We start from the raw sequence: 27,739 nt of genomic DNA, 5'->3' as shown, positions 1-27,739 counted from the left end.
TTTATAAATATTCATAATTCGTACTTCAAATGCATTAGATTGAACACTTTCTGTAAAAGTAGATAACCTGTGATATTTCATTTTTAACATTATTTAACATTGATCAATACAGCCCGTCTATTGAATAATGAATCCCATTGAGTGTAATTCACATTTGGCTCCAAATCGACATTGATTGTGAGGCACAACTTCCGGTTATACAGGCTACCTTGACAGACGCGAGGAAATGAAAATCGGCTCTGCTATGAGCCTGGCGAGGGCGCTGTTTGACCAAACATTTATGTTCATAGTCCACGGCTCTAAACCTGTTATTTCAGCAATTTTGTAAGCCCCTAACATCCTGCTGAAGTATTTCACCCCTTGATTAGCTAAATAACCACAGTAAATAACAGGTCTGCACAAAAAGTTAAGTAAACGTACTTTTATTTAATTTAGAAAAAAAGCAAAGAACAATAATATGGCATTTAAGAACTACTGGCAACTTCTAACCTCTCAAAATTGATAGAGCTGGATACATTATTCTGAAGTTCAAACAAAACACTATAAAAAATAGACAACCGATGATACTAATTTCCCAAATGGACTATGTAGTCTGTACATTTTCCCCATTAATATAAAAAAATTCCACCACTTGACTAATGATGTGTATCACATGACCTATTTTGTAGAGAGAAAAAAGCATGTATTAAGGTTCTATCCCATTCACTATGAATATAACAGGACATAAATTGACAAAGTGGCAGTACTGCATCCAGGAAAAAAAAATAAAAATCACACTGTTCATTCCCATCAAAAGCTCAGGGCTTAGCAAATAGTTAAAACTTCAGTGCAAATTGCTGCTTAATGCAACTTTTTCCACCAATAATTTGCTTGACCCTCTTGCCTACAAAAAAGCTTTCAAGTATCTGACTTGGTGTCAAAAGTGTTGTGCAACATTTACAAATAGTGTACATAAAAGTATGAAATGTAAAAAAAAAAAAAAAAAAAAAAAAAAAAAAAAAAAAAAATTCCACTATGAAATGAAAAGGACTTGTTCAGAATTCAGGTAAAACAACAGGGATGTTGGGGAAACAGGTGGCATGGAGCTGAAGATTGAAAGATTGCTGCTGCAACAGTGCGGAGAGGTGTAAAGAAAAAAGCTTGTAACAAGATGTCAATAGGAAAAGGGGGTATTGGAACAGTAGGTAATAAAGGACAGATGTCAACAACAATGTGAGATCTATTCTTGGGCCTCTTTGCCAGTCATCTTGTAGATCTCAGTGGGCCCGTCACCTTGAGTGATGGTCGTGGTCAACTGGATATCCTCGCCGCTGGATGCCCCGGCATCCCCTGCACAGACAGACACAGAATACATTTGAAGGCATGTGCTGTATGTTGCCCTTTTGGACCTTGCTTCCCATATAAAATTCTGGTGACTCGACAGAAAAGAAGTGTGAGATGAAGTAAATCAACAGTGGTTGAGGCATGCGTGTCATCAGAGTGGTTGATGCACTTTTGGGAAAGCCTCCAAAAATTCTTTTTAACAACTAACTCAGGAGATGGATGCTTTTCATTACCTTCTACACCCTTGTTTTCACTGTTCCCATGCTTTGAGCTGGGGAGAGAGGCTAAGAAACTATTCAAACTCCCTTCTCAAGCCAAAAAAGACTGGGAATTCCCCACCAAATAATTACTTACCGTAATTTCCGTTGTATAAACCGCTAAATTTTTCTTAAAATTTGAACCCTCCGGCTTATACAGTGGTGTGGCTAATATCGTGACATCTCCTTTACTTCAGAACTACTACTTGTTTAAATACTGTGCCCCTCAATATAACAGTGACTAACGGTGTCATCTTACAAAGAACACTAAACTCATCACACAGCAACTTAAAAGGGAAAGTTCAGATTTTTTGACATGAAGTTGTATGACATCCCCATCAGCGGTGTAGTTTAGCAACAGTGGCTTACCCCCCCACCTATGTTCTGTGAACAGAGTTCTGGTCGGATTTCAATGAATAGGAAAGTAGTTCCGGTTAGTTGCTGGGGTCACTTGAGTGAAGAATATGCGTTCAAACGAGTAATACATTTCCATCTCAAAACCGGTCCTAACAAAAAAGTCAGACCTTTCTGTCGCTCGGCGTCGTTTCCTCTCCGTTCGTATCAGTACGCGCTCTCGTCTGTCCATTGTTGTGTACTGTATGTGTTCCACTGGGAAGGAGGAAGACTGCTGCAACGCAAGTCTCTTGTCGCAGCAGTCTCCCTCCGCGCATGTACACACTCTGGAACACACACACACACACACACACACAAAACAATAGACAGCCGAGTGCGCGTAGTGATACAAACGGAGAGGAAACAACGCAGAGCGAGTCAGTGGTCTGACTTTTTGTTAGCAGCAGTTTTGTGATGCAAATGTATTACTCTTTTGAACGCATATTGTTTTGAGAAGCCAAACTCTTTACTTTAGTGACACCATCAACTCCAATCTCAGAACTCCGCTCACGGAACAAAGTGGGGGGTAAGTCACTGTTGATAAACTACACTGCTGATGAGGATGTCATACAACTTCATGTGGAAAAATCTGAACTATCCCTTTAACACTAAGAGTGAGTGTAAGTGTAGTAAAGTAAGTGAGACCTAACAAATATACTTTTTTATATCTTTTATACCTATTTTTTAATCTGATCTTATTTCTGTATTCCTTACTTGTATATCTTGCTTGCTGCTGTAACAAGCCAATTTCCCCACTGTGGGATTAATAAAGTACAATCTAATCTAATCTACAAACATGTACCAATAAAAGTTTAAAATGAAAAAAAAAAAAAAACAACTGAAGTTTTCCCACAATGTATTGAGCAAAACATTCATTGCCGCCTGCCCGGGAGCTGCAATGATGTCAGCCTCCCTCTGGGGTACAAAGGCAGCATTGCAGTGCCATCCATCTATCCATCCATCCATTTTCTATGCCACTTGTCTTCCAATAAAATGCTTTTCATTATGGGAAAACCTTAAATGAGTTTTTTTTTCATTTTATTGGTACATGTTTGTGTATTTGAAAAAAAATGGAAAAAAAAAACAATTCTTAAAACTTTCGCGTAACGCATTGCATCTAAGCAAAGCTTGTCCTCCAATGAAATGCTTTGCTCAGACGAAATGCTTTATGGGAAAACTTTTTAAAAAATCATCTTAAATTTGTACTTGTTAGTATATTTATTAGGCATACCTTTTGAGCGTTACGTTGCTGTGTGAGGAGTTTAGTGTTCTTTGCAAGATGAGACCGTGAGTCAGACTGTTATATTAAGTAATGGCCTCCTGCAATTTACAGTGGGTTGACAAGCTCATCGTGAGTTTTTTCATAGCTCATGATTGGCTCCTGTCAAAGAGATGCCTGGTTCTTACGGACCTGTGCACTCCACAATATACCATTTTATGAAGTGGACACTTTGCAGCTTATATATGTATGTATAAATCATTTTTTTCCCTCTAAATTAAGTGGGTGCGGCTTATACACCAGAATTTGTAAAATGATGCCCAAATGTGAAAAATAACACATAAAAATGCCGCTTTCCTACTGTGCAATACTGGCTAAACTCAACTCTACTTTCGCATTGTTTGTGGCGGTCAGTCATGGTAAATAGACCACTTTTATCCAAGACGAGCCTGAGAGCAGCAGGAAAAAGGTTAAGGCACAGCAACAGTGCTAAAGTTCAAAATAATTTTTGTAATTTCTTGGAATGCCTCTCACCAAGCACTAGTATCTCATAGTACCTGCTTTTGCCAATGGGAAAACTCCAATAGCAAGTAGTGCCAAGATGAGCGGGTAACCTAGGATAGATCTGGGCTTGGAGAATAGTATTTGCCACATCTGATTTTTCAAAACAGCTTGTAGAAACGATTGTCATAGTTACCAGTGATGCACTGAGCGCTTGACTGGTCATCTCCGTATCGCTTGTGAGATGGGGCGTACAGGAACATGATGGCGAATACGTATAGGTTCCACATTCCGTAGATGCCAGTGAAAAAAGCGCTGTTCACCTGCACTGTGTAATCTCCCCAATGCCAGTGACCCTCATTGACCTGGACAAAGACAAGGGAATACTTATTGTGCAACAGCTCCAAACACTATACAGTAATCCCTCGTTTATCGCGGTTAATTGGTTCCACACTCCACTGTGATAGGTGTATTTCTGAAAGGTAAGATTCCTTCTTTATGAATGGAATATTTTCGTAGAAAACCTCTTAATCTTCTCAATACGTTTTTTTAACATTATTAGAACCCTCTAGATATGAAATAACACCCCTATAGTCATCTTTACAAATCATATTACACAAAATGATATAATCAGAGAAAATAATAAATTTAAGACAGATAAAACTCTTGCTCGTGTGGTTTGCATTAAATGTGTTCCAGATGTGTGGAGGACAGGAAGTGACGTTGAGTGTTCACAGTTGTGTTTTCGCTTTGCGTCTGTTATGGCCGCAACAGTCCCAATGTTCTTATGATGATTATTGTGCCTGTTGTGCGATAATTCAAACCTGCAATAAAAGCCTGTTGTTCCAGATATCAAGTCTTGCACTTGTACAGTGTTTCACCAGTGTAGAACATCACAATTTAAATGAGTCTTTAATTCCTTATATTTGTATTTTAGTTCATTTAGCCATCTTTATGCTTAAATGCTTAATTTAAGCAAACAATACGTAACATTTGTTTAAATATGCATATTTTTGACTAATATGCCATATTCAACTATGAAACAGCATGATTTATTAATTCATATATTTTTGAAAAATTCGAACCTCGATGTGGCGAGGGATGATTGTACTGCAAATACATGAGGTCATTCCAAAACTGACCTGACTGATGATAAAGAAGATAACAGTCATGGCAGCACAGGCCAGTGTGACCAGCATGAGAAATTTGAACCTAAAAATCAAACCCTTAAAAGAGAAGAAGGGGTGTTATAATTAGGGTCAAGTGGACAGTAACAGTGAAATATCCAATATGGCAATAGTATACACCTCATAGTGCAGGCGTCTGGCCTTGGACATGGCAGGCAGTGAAGTCCTCTTACCACTGATGTTGCGGAATACTTGGAAAACCATGAAGCAAAGGAAGAGAAAGTAGAGGCAAGCACAGATTCCTGCCACAATAATGAAAGCCATCTGAGTGAACAGCAGTGAAGGACGTTAAGATCTCCCTCATTCAGTAGAACATGCTGAAATAACATCCTCTAGAAAGCAATGTACTATAATGGTGAACAGTTATGGCTTAGATATGCAAAAACAACATTGCAAACCAAGCACTGAAGACACCAAATGTATTATTAAATTCTAAGCACAGTCTTATACAGTATTTAATTCTTACTAGGGATGTCCCGATCCGATGTATTTGTGAAGATCGGATAATATCGGCTTCCGCCACGAGATCGGGCCGATCCGGTTGCCGTATCGCGTTCGTAACTCTGAGCCATACTCCAACATGGTCGGTGCAGTAATGCGCCTCAAAGCTGGTTGCCACTCGACTCGCGCCACCCGCAAGAAGAAGAAAACACAACACCACCATTGAGACATGTCCACAGTGTACTGTGGTGAAGTTAGTTTCACGATGTACGTTGGACATTCGGCTCTGTAGCTACAGCAGTAGTTCCCTCTCATTGTGCCCGGACTGCTGCGTCATGGTGTAGGGTGCGCACGAGTGTATTTTCACTGTGTTGTGTTTTACTGCTTTAATGTAAGGACCATTGTGCAATGCCCACTGATGACGTGCAGGTTCTCAGTGAAAAAAAAAGACGAGAGGCACGTTTATTCTTGCACCCAGCGCGTATCAACCGTCAATTGCCATTCTCAACACACACACACACACACACACACACACACACATTGTGGCCTTCAAAATAAGAGCGCTCTTTGTCACATTTGTCTAATTGTGTAAACAAAATAGTGTCATAAAAATATCTTACCTTAATAACACGATTGGAATGACATCTGTGACTACATGTTCCTTAATCACAAGCACGGACATGACAGTTTGTTGAAGATTTTGTAGCAATATGTGCTGAGGCTGACATCCCATTAGAAAAGTTAGCTAAGCTACGTCCATTTCTCAGTTACTGGACAAAATGGGCCAATGATGTATTGCATCAATAAATGTAAGGATTTTTGCATTTTATTCATAAACCCAAATAGCACACACACTCTATGCTGGTAAATTAAGTGGAAAAGGTAGAAAAACAAAATTTGAGAAAAACGAAACAAAGTCATAATCTAAATCACACCACAAATTGATCTATAACAATGTCAAATGATTAGTCCTACCCTAGAAGTATTTTGCACGCCCATTTTTTCCAATTTTATCTCTTATTGGATGGATTTTTATTGGATTAGGGACCTTACTCACTGAGGTTTGTTACAAAATCCAAACAGCTTTTTCATAACCATATTTAATTGCACAAATTCCTGTTTGTAACAAAAGCTTATTAGTATTTAAAAAAAAAAAAAAAAAAAAAAAAAAAAAGGATCGGTACCGGATCGGTTTGACTATTAAAAAAAAAAAAAAAAAAAAAAAAAAAAAATCGGATTGGATCGGAAACCAAAAAAGGTGGATCGGGACATCCCTAATTCTAACATGCTGTAATATTTAAGGAACATGGGTAGAATGGCCGTTCTAAAACAACTGACGAGGGACACTTAGCACGAGTTTTTAAAAGTGTGATTTTTCAATCTGGCAAGCTTAAAAACAAACCGGAGAAGTAAAAACACATCCTTCCCCAGCCAGAGGCAACATATGGCATTACTGAATTATTCCTCTTCTTATTAGTCAAGGGAACCAATCTATGTGAGAATAACAAGAAACCATAAAAAATTAAGTGCCTCTTCAAAAAGCAAGGTCTGCTTTTTTTACCATATGCATATCTTCACACACCAATGATTTATTTGTAGGTATACCTTTTTTTTGGAGTGATAAAGTACATATTGTCTGTTTTTGTCCACAGATTGAGCATAAAAAAAGGATACAGCCAGCTCAGTCCCCACATCAGACGCCCAGATGCTGTAGAAGGGGTTTGTCAGCTGAACACCTCTAGTGACACAAAACAATACATTACACTTATTTAGAGTATACGACATATGGGGAGATATTCAGTCTTTTTTCATTTTAACAGTGTCAAAAACACTTGATCTCACCTCTCGCACATGTCAAAGATAAAAAGACAGAAAGACCCAAACACTATGGGCCCGACCTGTTTCCAGTACACTGAAAAACGATTCCTCTCCGTCTGGTCCTGAGAGAAGAGAAAAGATAATAGCCGTCAAGATGACGCTCCGCATGTCAGGGAAAACAAGTGGCAAGACAGGCAAATTACCATAAGGTGCTCGCCACAGAAGATGATCCAGAAGGAAAGCAACATGGAGTAGAAAATGCCTTGTCGGATATCTCCAAAGAGCAACATCCAGGTCCAGTTGAAGCCAATCGAGAACCACTCCACTGGGATGTTAATGAATGTCATGGAGATGCCCAAAGCAAAGATTACTCTGCAACAGCAAAAAGTATGGTAGTATTGTACATCAGATCCTACTTTGGAGCTTATTAAGTATGCATCCAAGATAGACAGTGGGATTATAGTTTGACTATAAAATTAATGTAGTGACACAAATACAGAGGGACCCGGCATGTTCACAATTCAGCATTAACAGTCCGTCCCACAAATTAGTGGATTTTTCGTCATTTTTTTTTATTTTATTGTGTTTTTACTTTTATTATTATTATTTTTTTTTAAATAGGTTGTACACCTCATTCACCATAAATCGGTAATATCCATCCCATCCATCCATTTTCTATGCCGCTTAACCTAATTAGTGTGGAGTGTGTCGCGAGGGTATGCTGGAGCCTATCCCAGCTGACTTCAGGCGAGAGGCGGGGTACACCCTGGACTGGTCGCTGGCCAATCGCAGGGCACAAACAACCATTCACGCTCACATTCATGAGTCACCAATTAACTGAACATGCATGTTTTTGGACTGTACCGGCGAAAACCCACGCACGGGGAGAACATGCAAACTCCACACAGACGGAGATTGGAACCCTGACCCTGACTTTGTGGCCAACATGCTAACCACTCATCCACCGTGCAGTAATGATTTATAGTACAGGTAAAATGTAGAGCATACATGTACCACTGTTAGAGAGCCCACACTTTGAATTTACACTTTTCACACTGTTCGGCGGTCCTTGAAAGCACCATAGTTGGTAAGGCCATCCATTCATTTTCTATGCCGCTTATCCCTTCTAGGGTCATGGATATGCTGGAGCCTATCCCAGCTGACTTCGGGGGAGAGGTGGGGTACACCCTGGACTGATCGCCAGCCAATCGCAGGGCACATATAGACAAACAAACATTCTTGCAGCGAGGTGAACACAAGGTAATATATTATTGTAAGTTGTTACTGGAATTACAACAGGCAAACAATGTAGATTATGTAGACGCAGCTTGGAGAAATGCCTTCTCTAGTCTGCTAGCCTCTAGCACAAGCCTTACAAATGTGTAAAGTGCGTGTAAAGTTGCTGTCTGCCTTTCAAATGTTCCAAGTCACGCCCCACGAAACACGCACACATGCGCATTGCTTATGCTTGATGTCAGCTAATCGCGATTTGGCAAAGCTTGGCTGCTAACGTTAGCTATCATTAAATGCATAGCCACAGGTTTTCACCATTCGCCGGTGGTCCTTGTATGCAACCCCCCCCGCCACAAATAAATAAATGTATGTATGTGAAACCCTGGTGGTAGATTCCTTCTGAGTATTGCAAATACTGTGATTCTGTAATCAAGCCAAACAGCTGTCAATATGTAATTTCCCCCGACAATGCTGTAGATCGCGTTAAAGTGCAATTTGCCAAACAACAGACGGAGAAGAAACCATCTTACTCAGAATTTAGGTTACCCCACAGAGTAAGTATTTGCAAGTCAGTATGGCACAGTATTGCAAATACCTCAGGTCAGAATGTTGCATAGGACTCTTATGCAATACTGTATCACCTCCTGGTGGCCAGCACAAACAATGCAGGCGCTTCAACTTTCAGACTTGCGAGCTACATTTATGTGTGCAGTGTTGAATTCTGTGATAGCCCTTCTAAACCCTTGTAAAAAAAAAACAAAAAAAAAAAAACAACAACAACATCTCCCCATCCTGAAATCCAGACACTTAAATGTAAGAGAATTTAAAGCTTCTGAGAGGCAGACTAGAGCTCATCTTTCTAGTGCCTGCAGCAGGTTTATGCATGCCGCCAGCAGATGAAAAGAAGGTCATAAATAGTGAAGAGAAGCGGGCAAAACAGTGTTATGACAGCAGTTGATTTTCGTTGCAGATAAATAGCACTGTTCACTGACTCGAAAGGGGACAGCGCACAACCACTAGGACATTCATACTCTTTGGCCAAAAAAAAAAAGCCAATGGAAAAAAAGTGACTTGAAGTATGACGATAGAAACATCTTTGACAAAGTAATAGAAGTAATGCAATCCAGGTTCTAAATCATTCAGCTCCAGACTGCGCTCCTCAGCAATGCTTTATGGAGTGAACAAAGTGAAACCTCACTTGGGTGGTATGTGAGGAATGTGCCTTGTGCAAAATCAACACAGTGTGTTTATACGACCGTGAGGATGTAAAAACAGTGCTTGGGCACATACTGTAAAGAAGGTAAAAGTGAGGATGAAATCCGAATGGCATCATTGTGTAGGATATTAAGGCATAATCAGTGGCACTAATTAACAGCATTTTGTATGAAGGCACATAGAGATGCATTATGGTACATAGTAGCACAAACAATTCATACGGAAGTAAAACTGTCATATATCCCAGATAAAAACATCTGATCATAGGAGATATGTGCAGTTGATGTTCTGAATCCTCTTAAAGCCAACATGATAAAAACTGGAGTACATCTTTTACAGCCAAAAATCGTCATCTTCAGTCCACAAATAGGGTAAAAGTGGTACCTTCTAAGAGCCTGCTGCTCATCTGGGAATAAGAGCACTAAGTCGGAAAGAGCGAAGGAGGGCGATACGGACTGTCTGTCACTGTCTGTGTGCGTGTGTGCGAATGTGTAGTATTTGTCAGTTAAGTGCGAGGTTGCAGATTTTGTTTCATGTTTCACGCTTCGCCAGGCACTTCCTGTGTGGCACAGCACACTGACTCTTGCTGATGTCTTCCCAGCACCACACGGACTGAGACACACACTTGGCCCTGTGGTATCTGCTTGAAACTCAAATAAGTGTACTTTATTTGGGTGCTTCAGATTTGGTCCAAAGGGTAAAGGACAAAAATGAGGTTGCTGTGTCTTTCTATAGTTAGGTCAACCATCATCTTGGATCTTGTGTGGTGGAGACTACAGTTGTTTGCATAACACCTTGGTGAAGGAGTTGAAGATGTCAGACGTCTTATCTCACTGACCTTGAGTGCACATAATTTGCGTGACCCAATTGCACATTCCATCCATAGTTAATATGCACCTTGAAGTAGATGCATTGCTTCAGTGGCTTGTGATGAAACTATTCATGGGGGTTCTGGCTGCAGTTCTTTTAAAATGTACCACTCACACACTATTGGGTTTGCTGTTGGGATTATTTAAGATTAGGGTTAGGCATCAAGTCTCGAGCATTGATGGGAATCGGGACTAACATTACGATTCTCCTGGGATACTTCAAATGTTTTTATTTTGATTCCTAGTTTTGGTGCCCACTTTGCCAACTGGACGAAATAGCCGCAAACACCAACGAAGAAGCAGCCGGCGAGCACCAGCGAAGAAGAAGCGGCTAAAAAGTTTGTCTTAACTTCATTTAAAAAAAAAAAAAAAAAAAAAAAAAAAACCTATAGCACCTTTTACAAAAGGTACCCAAAGCGGTTCAGAGTGAATTGAACCCATTATTCATTCACTCATCAATCACACAGGGCCCTACAATTTCTGTGTTAATGGAAATGCAGATGGAATCGCGGAATTGTCCAATACAAACAGAATCTAGTTAAACGCGGAATCTCAGATATTAACATATTGTGAATGAAATGCTCTAATCATGAGGAGAAGGAACGTTTGTGTGGGGAAATATTTCCCCAGCGAATCGCTCATTCATAGCAGCATGTCCTCACAAACAATAACCAGATTCTAGTGCGGCTTGTGTGTGTCAAAGTTGTGTTTTAGGTAATGTAATCGAGCGTTTTAGGATGCCCGTGCCCCTGACTCAGTGCGTGAACTAAAAAGACGACAGCCACAGCTGAGAGAGGCACCCAGCTAGCTAGCAACAGTCAAAATACATTTTCAACACACACCATATTTCCGGCCTTCAAAATAAGAGCAGTGCACATCCTTTAATAGTGGTAATAAAATAAGGGTAGGTCACATTAGTAAAACGATTGGAATTGCAGCCGCAACTAAATCTTCTTTAACCACAAAGTTTGTTGAGGATTCTGTAGCAATGAAAAGTTAGAAAAATACTGGGCAAAATTGTCCAATGATGTATTGCATCAATAAATGTAAGGATTTTTGTCTCATGCATCGTGCGAGGGATTCAGGATGCTAGCTGATGTGGAAGTTTGGTGCAAATAAAAGGATGGGAGATATGTTTAGGCAAGTTTAGCATTTGCACATTGCCTATTTATGATGCAATCGTAATGCAGACTTTCCGAAAACAATCACAGTGCAAAAACTGTAGTAGAGATGAAGGTGTGACCTTACTTCTCCAGCAGCACAGGAGGTCTACTCATGAGCGTGATGCGCCTCCAGTACCAGATCATGATGATGAGGATGCTTGGGGTCAGGAAGGTCTTCATGGCAAACCACACCCGAGTAAAACCACCATTTTGATGGATGCCCTTGAAAAAAAAAGAAAAGTGACAGGTTTTTTTACAAATATGTCCCAATCTCATCAGTAAAGTGTCATTATAGTAGTAGTAGTCAAAGTTGAGTATAACAAAAAATTAAACCGGCTCAAACGGTTGGCCTAATAAACTGCTGGTACGTTGGTAAACCTCACTCCCCGACACCTTAAGAGTCGTGGTGGACATAGAGTTGACAGTTTGGGCTTTTAGCGCTATGGCTAGCACTCTCGACTCTCATTCTGCGGACCCTGGTTCGGGTCCGGGCGGGACGTGGGGTTGGCTGGACCAGGCACGTTACACAGGCAATGTTTTAAGTAGCATTTTAACATTCAACAGTCTAAAACTACTACTGTACATCCATCCAAACATCCATTTTCTATACTACTTGTCCTCACTAGCGTTGCGAATAAGCTGAAGCCTATCCCCAGCTGTCTTCGGGTGAGAGGCGGGGTACAGCCTGGACTGGAACTACTGTATAATAAAACTAAAATAAAGTAAAAGTACTCATCCTTTGAAGACGCCTGACAGACACAACGGAGAAGAAACAGGAACGTGTTGCTAGAGCGATACAGTCACCCAGTCGCATTTTATATGTTTTGTTGGAATGAATTAAGTATTGTACATCAGCCAGAAACAAAACAAAATCTGTTACACGCTCATGACATTTGCTGACATCTCGCCTGACATGAAGCATAATACTCAAACTCCAAGTTATTTTGGACAATTGACACACATTATTCCAAAAAGAATTATCTGAACTCCAAATTGGACAACTTTTGGGGTGCTCTGCATTGGAGGATCCACTGCTAAGATTTAAAAAGAAAAAAGAAAAAAAAGAAAAAAAAGAAAAAAAGAGTCAATCATTTGTAACCCAAAGTGTCATGAACACATGGGAAGCCTGTGAATGAGACTCCACACACCTCTGTTTAGGTCGCAGTGTGCAATGAGAAGTCAACTTACAACCAGACGAATGTCCTTTATTTCTCCAATGCCCACATTAATCTTCTTGCGCTCATTGACGGGCAGACGGATGTTGAGAAGATAGTACTTGTGGGCCACGCTGCCAACCTCCATGAAGGGCAGCAGGTCACACTCGTAGTAGCGGCCCTCGTTTTCAAAAGTCTGGGGAGCACAAACAACGACCGGTGACACACAGTACATGAATCGGTTTAGCCCGGACGGCAGTCTCCAAGCATTCATAACTCCCTAAAACGCAAATGCAACCCACCTTGGCAGTGGTGAAGTTGCAGCTGAGCTTCCGCTGTTCAAAAGAGTGAGCCATCTCCGTCCACTCACTGACTGTATCATCTCTGTAGGCCAGGCCCACGTCCACAGTGACCATCGCTCCATCCTCTGGACATAAAAGTAGCCATAACTGCTTTTAACCCCATACAATCACTTAAAACACTCAGTTAAAAACAAAAAAAAACATCTGTGTGTATAATTCAATTTCCTTAGCTAACTTGTCAACAGTGCCTACTATTAGGAGAGTGATAAGGTCATGACGACAGACTGCCATTTAACGTAACGACAGGGAGGAATTCCCCACCAGACTGCAAACATAATGTTCCTGTTCAGCTGACATAGAATGCAATGCTAATGTATTCAGAGTGGTGCAAGTAGTGAGGGTGATGATGCGTATTTCACTTTAAATCATTAACAAGCTGTGCGTCTGTAGATGATGCAAACCAAAGTCATCTATTTGCAACTTATGTGGCTTTGGATGAGCTTTCCGAAAATCTGTTTATTACTCCTTGGCTGCATAGAATTCATGAGCACCATGCTGGCCCAAATCTAGGTAACAGCCTAACTAATGGAGGCCTTTTCAAGGTATCACAGAAGCGTCTACGAACCACAACACAACTCCTAATACACCAGCATCTATAGATCATATTACAAAGCCAAGTGTTTCTCCTCCACCCTGCAGGAGAGCCTCTTGTGCAGTTATGAAACAAGCTGGTATAAAGAGAGGAATCCAGGAAGCGGTGGTATGAGGAAGGGGGATAACCATAGAGGAATGGGAGAGGGAGTTAAATGAGAAGTGCAATGCCCTTCACTCTGCCATTAGTCTGTCAGGCAGCCTCAAATGTGAGCTCACTTCATGCAACATTCCAGTCTAATCCAGAGGCCATTGCCACGGGAACTAAACCTCCTCAACAGCTGTGTTATTGCTGGAACCTAGCCAAGCGGCACTCCTGTGCTCGGGTGGACTAGGGCAGTTGGGTGGAGTACTTAACAAGGGTACAAATTCTGTGATCCAGACATGTTTGATAGAAGGGGTGGGGCAAACGTTCATAGATTAGGATTATTACAAACATTTGCTCAATTCTCACGCAACAATGTAATCTCTGTTTTAGTATCTCTTTTTAGGGAGCCAATAACACTTTGTTGACTTTTTGATAGGAAACAATACAGAAGTAGAGTATACATGTATAGTAGGGGTGTCACGAGAGCTTGTGATCTCTCAACATTAAAACGTGACAAGATTTCTTTTCAGTGTCCATGGGTTTTTAGAAAGGCGCTTATAAATTAACTTTATTATTCATTATTATTATTATTATTATTATTATTATTATTATTATCCATCCACCCATCTTCTATGCCGCTTATCCTCACTAGGGCCTTAGATATGCTGGAGCCTATCCCATCTGACTTTGGGTGAGAGGCGGGGTACACCCTGGACTGGTCGCCAGTCAATCGCAGGGCACATATAGACAAACAACCATTCACTCTCACATTCATACCTTTGGACAATTTAGAGTCGCCAATTAACCTAACATGCATGTTTTTGGAATGTGGTAGGAAACCGGAGTACCCGGAGGAAACCCACGCACGTACAGGGAGAACATGCAAACTCCACACAGAGATGCCCAATGGAGATTCAAACCAAGAACTTCCCGATCTCCTGACTGTGTGGCCAACATGCAAACCACTAGGCCACCGTGCGGCCTATTATTATTATTATTATTATTATTATTATTATTATTATTATTATTAGCTGTCTCGTAAGAACAGGCCAGAACCGCCAGAAGCCAATCAGATTGTGAATTCACATCGCTACTATAATAATACAGAATGAATGATAATACAGTATAATATGGAAGTGGCAGTACACGAGGCAGGATTGGAACTGCACCTTAAGTGCTTTACTCACATTTTAAATCTTGCAATCCAACCTAACTGGTGTTGTCAGTGCCAGTAAGTAACGTGTGGCTGTCCCCCCCAACCCATACCCACCACATTGGATCAAAGTTACTTAAAATTTGCCAGATCAAAAACACATAGATGGTCGGACTTGTCCGCATCCTTTATTGCCATTACCATTAATTACCTCAACATTAATAATGGTACTAAGGCGACCATAACGCTGCTTTATACACACACCTCATACATAGAAGAGATTCGTGTTGACAATATAGCGACATGGTCGCTATATTTAGCAAGCAGGGGTGCGCAATAAAAGTGAAAAACAGGAAGTGTTTCTTGCGTCATGCATTTATTCAGTAGTTAAATACAAGTGGTCGACAAAGGTGAAGTATCCACCGCGCAGGCGAGCAGGAGTGGAATGTACCAGCGTGTAATGTAATGAATTGCGGGGCTGAAAGCTGCATAAACCCCTCCACAATGTAACCCAACCCCTGACCAGCGACATAACCAACAAGGGAGACACAAACCACCGTAGTGTGGCTGCACCTCGCCATCCTGGTTATATACGCATGGGTGTCTAAAGTGTGGCACAGGGGCCATCTGTGGACGGTGGCTCATTGCAGAAATAAAAAACAAAAACCCAGAAAAAGTGGAAAAATACAGCAAAGCTAAAATGCTGATACTAATAAGTAATAAAAACACAAAGTTTTGTCTTTAAATATATGCACAAATGTTTTCTTTTTTTTTTTTTTTTTTTTAATCATAAATATCAAAAGGACTGTTGGACAGCCCTGACGTAAATAGCCAAAGACAAGTAGATAAGACAAAAAACGATGAGCTGGCAGTGTTCAACTACAAGCTGGAACTGTAAATGCAGACACCTCTATTGAAAAGCCAGCATTTGACAGACAAGACAAATTGCCTGTGAGAAAATACATGTGACAAATGCCAATTTCGCCACTTTACAGAGTGAAAGATGACATATTAAAAAGGAAATATTGCATTATGATATATTTATTTGTGCGACAAACATTTCAAAAGACACCTGCATTGTTTTGTGACTGTTAAATGAAAAAGTTTGTCTAGTTATATTTTTTCATTGTACTTTTCTTAAAATTAATGTTAAAATCTCATCTCATCTCATTCTTGTAGACCCAGTTTTGTCTCTTTAGTTGGTTGTCACGTGACACTGCTCGTATATACTTATAACTTCCACAATAGATTAGATTTCTGGTTGTAAACACTGACAATAAGACAGAATCCTGAATCTTCCTCCTGGAATGGTGCCATCTCGACAAGCTGGCCTTGCTCCATAAACTTAGGTTATTGTGGCACTTCCTAAGGCTCAGATTCATCAAAAGGGAGTCTTCAGTGCATTACACAAACATCTGTCTGTGGTCCAGGCTGAATCACAGACTCATCTGTCTGGCAACCAGGCAGTAAACAAGCCACAGTTCGCTTGCACACTTCCACCGAGGCCAAGAATGTCAGCACATCAATTATGCTGAAGAGCTACCCATTACTGTGACGTGACTATTTAGACAAGGAAGGCCACAGAGGCTGGCTCTTAAATAATTACGCCATGAGCATTTTTTTCCCCAAACTTTTTGTTCTCCAAAATGGTTACCTACTTCTAAATGGTTACATAACATAATATTCACATTAATGATGCACTGCAATGGCCACTTGCTGTCTTGAAGGGATGGGCTTAAATTTGGGTGAGGATCTGAGTAAAAAGGAATCAATGGAAACGTCCATATTCACAATAATTATGGCAGTTCTCCATAAAGCAGGAAGTAACCTGTCGTCATTATTCAGGAATAAATGTATACCTTGATTCGGCTCTCTTCCACAAACCTCATGAAGTTTTATGGTCAAGAGCAACGTATGAATTTATGAGGGTAGAGGGTGTGAGTTAATATAGTCTATGTGCACAAAGATTTGTAAAGGCACAGTGGACTGATATGCTCTGAACTCCATCACCCTAGAAAAGGGGTCGGCAACCTTTAGCATCAAAAGAGCCATTTTGCCTCCTCTTCCAGTAAAGAGAAATGGTCTGGAGCCGAAAAACATGACACAGTTTATAAACTTTGAAAAGTTTTAATCTTTTTGAAATTTGACCAACAAAAGTGCAGCGTGCATGTGTAGGCCTACTTTGAAATTATTTAAACACTGAACTATGTAGGCTTTTTTGGGTCCTTCCCGTGTTTGTGTAAAATTAAAAGACAATTTAGCCAACTTTAACATAAAAGAAGCCCATCAGAGTTCACATATCTGCATATCAGTGTGTCTGCTCAATATTGTTTACTTAATTTGCTCACAGACAATTCAATATGCTTGCACTGAATGGTGATGTTTGTTGCCATTCTGTTGGTCCTGTTCTTGACCATCTTTGCAGGGAGAAGCATTTCTTTCATTTTCTGAATAATTATTAATAATAATAATAATTGTATTGTTAATTTTTTTCAATTCGGAGAATAGATGCTGTGATATTTTTATGAACGATTCTTTCATTTATTCTCCATCTGTGAATGGCTTCCTCCTCCTTACGATCTCCAGTTCAGTCACAACGCTAGCAGCTGAAACTACATTTGCTCTGCTCAACCTTCAGCAGTAGTTCCGAAATCGTTCCCTTTCGCCCATCTGCAGTTGGGTACTTTTCAGAAAAAGCTGGAAATGTCTTTCAACGTTACATTTTCTGTTTTCTAATTTCTCACCACATATCAAGCACACAGGTGGGTAATCCAGCATCATTGACAGTGAAGGCAAAGATATAGCCATTCAGAAATAAACTCTATTTTCTTCCTATATTTTTCTTTTTAGGGATGGATTCATGGTTATGGATAGCTTACAGTGGGGATAGCACACTGTCGAGACGTCTTTCTTGTGTCTCACTGACTGAACAAACGGAACCCTTCCCTCTTCCCTTGCTCATCCAACCAGCAGTCAGAACGCAGTGTAGATGCATTCACGGACTAGCAGTGAGTCAGATATTTCAATCTCTTTTCGAAAACGCACATTTTCTCTGCTTCGGTGTTTCAAAAATAAATAAATAAAAATCACAGAGATCGGCGTGGGAGTCGCAAGGAGGCGGCTGAACAGCCGCGGGTTGCCGACCACTGCACTAGAAGTAATAGCAGTGTCTAGTTTACAAATAATGTCGAGGCTGGAGTAATATTATGGAAACTGTACACAATAGGATAACGTCTCTAATACAATACCTCTAATACAAATAGCTGCAATATTCTTGATTAGAAAAAGTGAGAAATTAGAAATCTAATACATTGTATGTATTTATGTACATACAATGTACACAGCCATTTACACAAGACTATTATATAACATTGTTACGTTGAATAACTGTAGCATTTAGCCACTCCTTTATACAGCAAATGGCATACTTTAAAAAAATTTAAATAAAAAAAAAATAAATAAATAGTGGTAGCATTGTAAATTCTGAAAGACATCTTCTCTGAAATTCTCCACTGAAATTATGGACTGGGGCCAATCCAATCCAGAATCGGTATCCAATTCACGTATCAGAAATTGTCGTGACCACCTGCGGAAATTTCCGGTCCATGAGCCATGTCTGTGCTTTAATGTTGTCAACTTGTTGTCAGCCAACTGCTAGAAGATATCAGTGAACGTAGCCGTCTTCACACATGTACTGCAGCCGTGCTCCTCACTAGTGCCACAAGAACCCTCTGATGCGTTCATGGCCACACAAAACTTCCAGTTCTCTACAATAGCAAACTTGCCTGTAGAGAGGAGTTTATAACAGCCTCCTATAAAATCACCAATAATGATACTGTAGTGCCCCGGATGTTACGGATGGTGTTAAGAGTTCTGTGTTGTCCGATTTTGTGTAAAGCCGTGAACACGTCAGGATGAGCGCTTGTATATGTGTTATTCTGATATTCTTCTAGATACATTTGCGGATATTCTTTTGCCGTGGTTGCGACAGACAGTAATCTCTTTTGACCAATGAAGTGATCGTTGATTGACCACCTCATTCTTACTGCGTCTGTAGACACGACAATAATAATAAAGCAAACAGAGCTCGGGCATTGGAATAGTATCGGTGAAAACGTGGATCGGTGCATGCCTAACTGAAGTGTACGTTCACTGTAACCAGCAGAGACACAATCTTCTCATGGCGCATATTCTCAACTCAAACAAATGCAAAGTAGAGTAGAAAATATGCTTATGGACAATAATAGAGGACACGAACAAGCAGTTGGTGTGTGCGTGGTGATGGCAAGGCATGCAAATGACTGTCTTCAGCCATTTTTGTAGCAGTGTGAACACAGACTACTTTGACAACATTGCCGTCTGTACGTGGAACCTTTCTTAAATGCAAAGAAACAAAAACTCCAGTTTGAACATCACTTTGTTGTTGTGTCAACATCCCTTTAGTGTGACTCATGGGGTAAGCACACCAGATCTGTCTTGGTAATAGATAGCTCAGAATGAAGAATTTCATTGGTTAGAGAGGTTAAAGGCAATAAAACAGGTCCACATTATCTTACCTGTGTCTTTATACCTGTCAATTGTGTCCCAAGCCCATCTACAAACCACCCACCGCCCCCAGGGTCTATGGCACTATAGATAACAAACCCCAGGACATCCATCAGTGTTTGCTCCCTTTCAGTGTAAACAGAATCCAATCTCCTGAAAAACACATTCCAGTGGGTTCCACGAGCGCTCATTGTGATCGACTGAGCACAGAAGTGAGATTATATAAGACATTTGTTTAATTCTAGCAGTCGTACGGCTTTCCTCTTCAATGTATAATGTGAAGGATTAGAAGTGACAAAGGAAGTGAATTTTTCAGGGGCCAGCTCAGTCTCAGAGAGATGGCGATGCCAAGAAACAGGATGGAGGCTAACACCGACACTCCAGAAGAAAACTCAGATGGAAAAAAGGTATTACACACACACACACACTGGATGTCATGGTATTGAACGGATGACGAAATTCTTACAGTATGTCGCTCTCACCTATCTGGTTGTACATCTTGAATGCGATGTCAAACTGCAAGATGACCAGCATGAACTGAAACCAGGGGCTCATCTCCTTGTTAGGCAGAGGAATGTGGACAGCAAACACAATGTTGTTGGCCTCAATCCCCTTGGCCATGGCTTCATCAAAGGTCCGAATCTTGTCGCATTGGTTGGGACCCCATGGCATGAACCACTTTGTTTCCTGGCGGTGCTTGACTGTGTCCACGCATTTGGTGGCCAGGTAGTGGACTGCTGTGGTGGGACTGGGAGCTGGTGAGACAAAAAAAAAAAAAATAGAAGTGTGTGAGATGGGTTGATTGATTTACTTCCATTATCTTTTAATACTTGAAAGGTTACATCTACCAACATATTTCCCATTCCACAGAACCAGCAGGAAAAGTGCACGGGTAGCAGCATGTATAAAATTAACAAACTTCAGTAGATTCTGAGTAACCAACATAAAAAAAATCTGCCATTATTCACAAATAAATAATAGACTTCTGAATTATGTTTTGTTAATAGTAGTGATGTCATGACATTTGGTAAGGCCAAATCTACAGGTACAGTTTAGCAAATCCAACTTTGAGTCATTCTTACCTCCAGGTTTATACAAACTACAGTTAAATCTAAATTTTAAAAATAATACATATAACAAGTTATCGGCGGCACGGTGACTTAATGGTTAGCATGTTGGCCACACAGTCAGGAGATTGGGAAGATCTGGGTTCGAATCTCCGTTGGGCATCTCTGTGTGGAGTTTGCATGTTCTCCCCGTGCATGCGTGGGTTTTCTCCGGGTACTCCGGTTTCCTCCCACATTCCAAAAACATGCATGTTAGGTAAATTGGAGACTCTAAATTGTCCATAGGTATGAATGGTTGTTTGTCTATATGTGCCCTGCGATTGGCTGGCTACCAGTTCAGGGTGTACCCCACCTCTCGCCCGAAGTCAGCTGGGATAGGCTCCAGCATCCCTAGTGGGGATTAGTGGCATAGAAGATGGATGGATGGATAAAAAGTGATCAGTATCAATAACCTCCTGGTGTGTACAAACTACAGTTAAATCTAAAATAAAAAAAATAATTTTTAAAAAAGTTATCAATATCAGTATCAGTCTTGAGAAGCACAAAGTTATCGGTATTGGTTTGAAAAAAAAACATTGTGCATCCCCACCTTTTACCATGGTCATTGTTATGTCACAACTCACTAAGTCTTGAATGTCCCTTTATTGTCTAACTATGGTAGCATAAGTGGTTTCCAAGAGGCAGCAAATTGTGAGCACATACTCATGTAAAACTCCAGAATTTAATACAGTTGGTTTATACTTTACAAAGCTTCTAAAATCACTTTACTATTATATTCACATTTTTAGCCCACCAAATGGCTAATATACTATAGTCATAAAGTAATCATCACAAATTAAAACAATCCAAATGGTTACACTAGTCAAAGATCATGCATCTGACAAGAGCGCGATGGTGTGTTGAAGGAACTTTTGCAGAAATGTTTTGAACTGAACTGGCCAACAGCCCTGCTTTAGGAGGTCCTAGCACACGTAGATGCTTTGCAGTGACAGTCCTTCTAGTTCTAGTGTCGTAGATCTGTGAGAAAGAGGAGTACTACTGTCTGTTCTATGTATCCAAGATGTCTCCCTAAGGTGTAATCACTGTCAAAGGTGATTCAGGAAAGCACTGATTCATGAAGGTGATGCACATCAAAGCCCAGAGTTTACAGATTCCGCTCATGAGAAAGATTAGTGACACATCTAAGAAGACTCAAAGCAGTAATCACTGCCAAATGTGCTTCTAAGAAAGCAACTCCTCAACAGGACAGACATGTTGGAGATAGCGTGTCTGGAACTGAAAGCAAATATTAAGTTTACAATAGGATAGGTACAATCAACAAATGATTGCAGTTAGCGTGTCTTCATTCATGCTGAGGCAGCACATATTTTTAGCATGTGAAGTACAACTATTTGCTTGCAACATCTTCCCTGGAGCGGCTGACAAACACAAAAATACAGCATTGTCAACTGTATTGCAGTGGCTCCCGCAAGCACCACCTTTCATAATGGAAATATTTGTACACACAAATCTGTGTAATTGAATTAACCCGATCTCTCAGCCACACACGATATACTTGTATAAGGGTTTCAAACCGCGAGTTTGAGACCATATTTTGTGGTCCCCACTTGACATCAAACATTAAAGTGCGTGCCTGGGTGAGTTTAGTAGAACTTGAAAGGCCAAGCACAAGCCAACACTGAACCCTTGGGTGAGCTTGTCACACAGCGAAATGACTGCTACCTACGATCACGTCGCCTACACAAAAATGACAGCACAACATGTAATAGGTAAGTAAACACATATCCAGTAGCTGCTATGAGGAATAATACACAACAAATACGTTACAACTTTTTACAAAACAAGTACAAGTAGGTTTCTAGTATGCATACAGGTTGTTTGGACAATCCAACACCGTAACCACACAATGACACCAAACTGCATCAAATCCAGTTATCTGAATCCTCTCTGCATTCAATTAGCTCGTGACCCTGAGCCCAGCGGCTGCTTCAGTGTCCACCACAGTGTGTCCGGAATAATGGCCATCGCTGCAGCCAGCCGACCCCATGCTATGCTCCCGGGTTTGTTGGGAAACAAGAGTAGGGGGGACCCTTTCTACTTAATTGGCCCCACTACCTCTGGGCCACCAGGCAAACACAAAGGAATTTAGCTTCATTAAAACCATCTTAGGGTGTACTCGCACTCACGCAGCCGAAGAGGAACCAAACGGGCTAATTTGTCAGCGAGAGGGACACCAGACCGATCACCTGGTCCCCACTGGCCCACGCTCGCACACAGCAGTGATTTGTGTTACGGTTTTTCTTGTGCCAATTACTTCTCTACTGCTGGATTTCTGCAATTTCTTGACTTTGTGGATTATTGTGATTGTCATTGTGATTATTTTTTTATGGAACATGGCAGATATCATTAATTACATACAAGAGGAGTGATCGCATTAATTAAATGACACATCTTTATTACGCACACACGTACTCACAGGTGAGCAAGCGTGCAGTGGGTTTCGACTCTTGGATTATTTGGAGTCTTTGCATTTCATTTGTTTTATGAAACGTATTGGTTACCATTAAGGACTTGTGTGCAGCAATCGTGAATTTCTCTTGGAGATTAACAAAAGTATCTATCACACCATGACTCCATTATGTTGCGCTCAAGAATGTGCATTAAGGCTGGACAACAAAACTGCAATCTAGATTCCCACTAATATGCCATCTAATCTCTGACGGGTGTTTTTTTTTACTGCATCATGAACAAACGTTGCAATTTCTGCCTCGCTCTCCCCTTCCCCTCGCGAGCCTCACCAGCCAGGGCGAGTTGGATCTGCCGCCCTGGCCATCATTAATCATCTCAAGGAGAAGAAGTGATCGCATTGATTAAATGACTTTCGTTTTGACTAGGGTTGTCCGATAATATCGGCCACCGATAATTATTGGCCCGATTTTGGCATAACAATGTGACATCGGCCAACATTGGTATCGTTTTTTTCCTTACATTGAAAGTCTATCTTAAGGTTTTAGCCACAACGTTGCAATATTGCTGAATTACAGTTAATACTGTGCCGCTCACAAGTCTGTGTGGAAGTAGTATCTCTATATTTAGCAAGCAGAGTAACAATCGTGTTCACATCAAACTAACCAGCTTTGTAGAAGAAAAAAAAAAAACTTCACACAGCAACGTAATAGGTAGACAACAATAGACAAGACACTACCAACGAATAATGCTGAATAATCGACAACTATGTGAGCCCTAAACTTATAACTTTGCAGCTATTTACAACAGTACAGCAAAGCACGCTGGGAAACAGGAAGCGCTGTTGTCAAAACCGTTTACGTCGGCCGCATCGCTGAGCCGTACGTCAACGTCGCCGCCATACTGGATGTGGCAAAGCTGTGCTGTAAGTGAAAAGAAGTAAATGTACTTCATAAAGCGCCTTTCTACAAAGGAATTTAAGTTAATACCTCTCATTTATACATTCACACATGCACTAATATACTTTTGGTTAGGCACCAAAAACAATGTATTTGATCTTTGTCGACACTGACACATGATATCAGCTGGAGAGCACAAAGTAGTGCCGAAAAAAAACATTTTTCAAAATAATCAGCAAATGCATGTATTTCAAACAATACCCCTTAAACTAAAAATAAATTAAATCTGTCCAAGAATAACATAAATCAAGGCACAAGAAAGATGTATTCTAATATCAAATATGTAACACATTAATTATCTACTCGGAGATGGGTGGAGTAGCCAAAATACAACTGTACTCACTTAAGAGTATTCTTACATTAGAACAATTTAACTCAAGAAAACGATATGTGATGTTACACATATCTGTATCGGTTGATACTTATTTTTAATACCCTTTGACTTATTTTTATTATGTGCATCATTGTGCCATGGCCTGAGCAAGCGTGCCATGTTTGTGACTTGATGGATACTTTCTATTAAAAAGTCTCCCGTCAACTGTCCTTCCGGGACCTTACAAGCAAAACGGCAGAAAGACCATTCAACATTTCTTTAAAGCAGAACTACACAATGAGAAGTCTAATAATAATAATAATAATAATAATAATAATAATAATAATAATAATAATAAACACAACAAAACAGTGTAATGTCTTTAACACATAAGCACATGGCCCTCAAGATGGTGTGCATGCGTGTGTGTGAAAATGAATCATGTAAAAACCGTGATTGCAAGAAAATTGTAACGCCCATGTTTTGCAGAACCGTGCAGGTCCAAATGTACATGCAGTCGTGAGTGCCCTGGCCCACCTACTCCAGTCCGACGAAAGGAGGGAAACGTGTACCAAATTTGAGCATGGATCAGAGCACTCACACTAGCCAAATGTGCCAGGCTTTAGGTGTGAAGTGGTTCCAAGATGAGACCTCAACCAGATGTGTGCGTTGTGCATGAGCGTGGGTGGATTTGACGACATTTGACAGTGAATTCTGTAAAGTCCTGAAGGGAGGATCTAACATTGACAGCTGTGTCCCTGTGTATCAGTGCAACTAAAAGTAGAGGGAAAGGGGGAGGCGAGGAAACACAAATGCACTAGCCGCAAGGCCAGGGGGGATTTGGGCAGAGTGGGATCCACACAAGGAGAAGTGAAGGGAAGGTAGAGATGCTGCCTGGGGCCTCACACTGCAGACATTACATGTGGGAGGAGGGGTGAGGAGGATTAGGAGGTGGGAGGAGAACAGACTGAATTTTGGATTAAACAAGTGAAAAGTAGGCTAGGTGCAATTTAGAGACATTCAAAGTGGGTGATATTTTAAGTTAGAGATGACGCTTGACGCTAGACAAGAAACACCTTGACACAAAGCAGTGATTGCGCTAAAGTGTACACAGGAGCAGTCAAAGTGAATGTATAAGCCGGCCAAACTCGGCAATGTGAAAATGTAGTCGAAAGAAAGCCCCTTCTTTCTGTGGCAAAAGACGAGTCTTAGCGCTTAGGTGTGGAGGCATGTAGGGGAAGTGGAAAAGTTTGAGATGTTAGCATTCGGCATTCCAAAAAAGGCACACGGCTTCCACCAAGCAACGCTAGCTAAACTAGTTCTAAAAGTCAGACATAAACGTGGAATAAACTCACCAATTAACCCGCCCACCATGAAGGCAAACGCCTGGAACAAAAGCAGGATCACTCCCACAATCACCAACTTTTTGGTGCTCATATTCTCGATAATAGCCCCCGCCATGGTGGTGATGGAAGGAGTTCCAAAAGGAAAGCGAACGCAATGTGGATCAAAAGAAACCAAGTGGCTTCATCTGCGAACAGTGTGGGAAGAAGAAATCGTGCCCCACTCCCTCTCCTGCCTTTCAACTTCCAAGGAGGGAAAAAAATGGATCACATGACCGAACAGCGCTCAGCTTTATCCAGCAGAACCCCAAGCACAGCGGCGGGGAGAGAGAGTGAGGCAGTGAAGACTCGATCCAAATATCGAGAGTATTGATACCATGGGCGGTATCCGTGCCGGCACAGTAGTCGCTGGACTAGTTCACGTTTTTCTACTACATGTTTATTTCCACAAATATGTGTTTTGTGTTGTGTTGTTAATGTTGTTACATTATTTATATTGTTATATTTAAATATAATTTAAATATATGTTAATGTTGTTATATTGTCTTAAAACTGTTGTGTTTATTTATTTTTAAATTCTTCACAAATGAGTGTATTTTTTTGTCTAGAAGAGAGTAGGGGTGCGCGAATAACGACTTGTTCCCTGAGTTTGTTAATAATATATACATATATACAATATCAATAAAACGGAAAATACGGATAGTTGTGAACATAATCATAGAAGAGGACTGAAAAATATCAATGACATCACTCTAGTATCGAAGGGTACTGATACTACCCTCGGTATCGATGTGCGGGTCACCCCTAGTGGAGAGCCGCCGCATTGCAATAGTGTGCTAGAGCAGGTTAGCGTGTCATGGATGCCTGTCATAGCGCCCCTGTTGTGTCGCTCCTATTTAAAGAAGCTTTAGTTGTACTTCTTGACCCTCAGCCGCTTCCTGTCTATTTTTAACCAACCTTTTCTTTATTCTTTCAATGGGCAGGGCGGGTAGTGCCCCACTAGATGGCGCTGTTTTCTTTCCTTACTACATCTAATAGGGGTTGTCCCCTATTAAGCAAAATTGACTTTTTAATGACGTCATAACGGTAATATGCGTCCCTAGCACTACCAAACTTGAGAAAAATTGATAATCTCCCTCACATTTGATAGAAGAAGCGCTCAAACGGTTGCTTTTGAAGCCACTTTGTATTTTTATTTTTTCTAAAGCAGGCTTCACTACACATCTTCAAACACCGGAGCCCTGGAGATCTCATCTGCAGGCTTGGACAAACATAGCTCATTAGCATTACAGTAACAGGAAGTAGGGCTTCAGGCTCAAGGCTAGATTTTGGACAATAAACTTCAAATACACTATTGTGGCAACTTCTGAATCTTATTTAAAATGGTTGGAAATACTAAAATATAGAGACCTTTAAAATCGGAAGGAGTGATTCAATCGTATATTGTCGCATAATAAAATTACAGTGTTGCCTCGCTCTATCGCAGTTCACCTGTCGTGGACCCTATTTTAGACCCTATGCTATTTTTGTGTTTTTTTTGTTTTTTTACAACGTATGAACGCTGTTACAGGCCGAGCCTGGCCCTTTAAGAAGAATTGCATTGTGGGAAATTGAGTGTTGTAGTTCGGGGCTTTAGCAAGAGGGTGTGGCTCTTGTATTCTCTCTCTTCTGTCTGCACTGCCCATTGTTTTCTGCGTCCTGATTGGCTGTAGACCATTGGCAATCAATCTCCTTCATGCCATTTCCTGTTGTGGTCATGGCTACCAAACTAGCTAACCGTGTGAGTCGCTTGCTAACCGCCAATATTGTAAACAATAGAAGCTAACCGTGTGAGGGAACTACGATGACAACAAGGATACAAAACGCTCCAGCTGAGCAGCGCCAGGACAACGAGGCACGGTCTAAGGAGTGACATACGCTTGAGTCACTTTATCATTTCTTGTGTCCAACCTAGTAGGTTGATCATTAAAATTCAAACAAAATTTGGACTTTGAGATTGTTCAAACAAGAGAGAAATCTGAGAAAAGGTTATTGCTTGTCTGAGAAAAGTGTACAAAGTGTTTGGTGAGGGAATATACA

The 27,739-nt window shown here is 40.7% G+C and overlaps 1 protein-coding gene across 1 annotated transcript; it reads right to left on the bottom strand.

Annotated features, from left to right (window-relative positions):
- Positions 1 to 422: 422 nt before the first annotated feature.
- wls (Wnt ligand secretion mediator) lies at positions 423 to 25,946 on the bottom strand. Its single transcript, XM_054768811.1, has 12 exons — positions 25,673 to 25,946; positions 19,995 to 20,267; positions 13,076 to 13,200; positions 12,808 to 12,969; positions 11,705 to 11,841; positions 7,343 to 7,511; positions 7,164 to 7,261; positions 6,996 to 7,059; positions 5,001 to 5,144; positions 4,836 to 4,919; positions 3,890 to 4,058; positions 423 to 1,329 (listed from the first exon to the last, which is right to left on the bottom strand). The coding sequence occupies exons 1-12, from the start codon at positions 25,776 to 25,778 to the stop codon at positions 1,220 to 1,222; spliced, it is 1,641 nt and encodes a 546-aa protein (XP_054624786.1). The 5' UTR covers positions 25,779 to 25,946; the 3' UTR covers positions 423 to 1,219.
- Between the last annotated feature and the right edge of the window lie 1,793 nt (positions 25,947 to 27,739).

Source organism: Dunckerocampus dactyliophorus, chromosome 2, assembly GCF_027744805.1.
Source record: "Dunckerocampus dactyliophorus isolate RoL2022-P2 chromosome 2, RoL_Ddac_1.1, whole genome shotgun sequence".
Taxonomy (NCBI): Eukaryota; Metazoa; Chordata; class Actinopteri; order Syngnathiformes; family Syngnathidae; genus Dunckerocampus; species Dunckerocampus dactyliophorus.
This window is presented reverse-complemented; position numbering and strand designations above follow the sequence as displayed.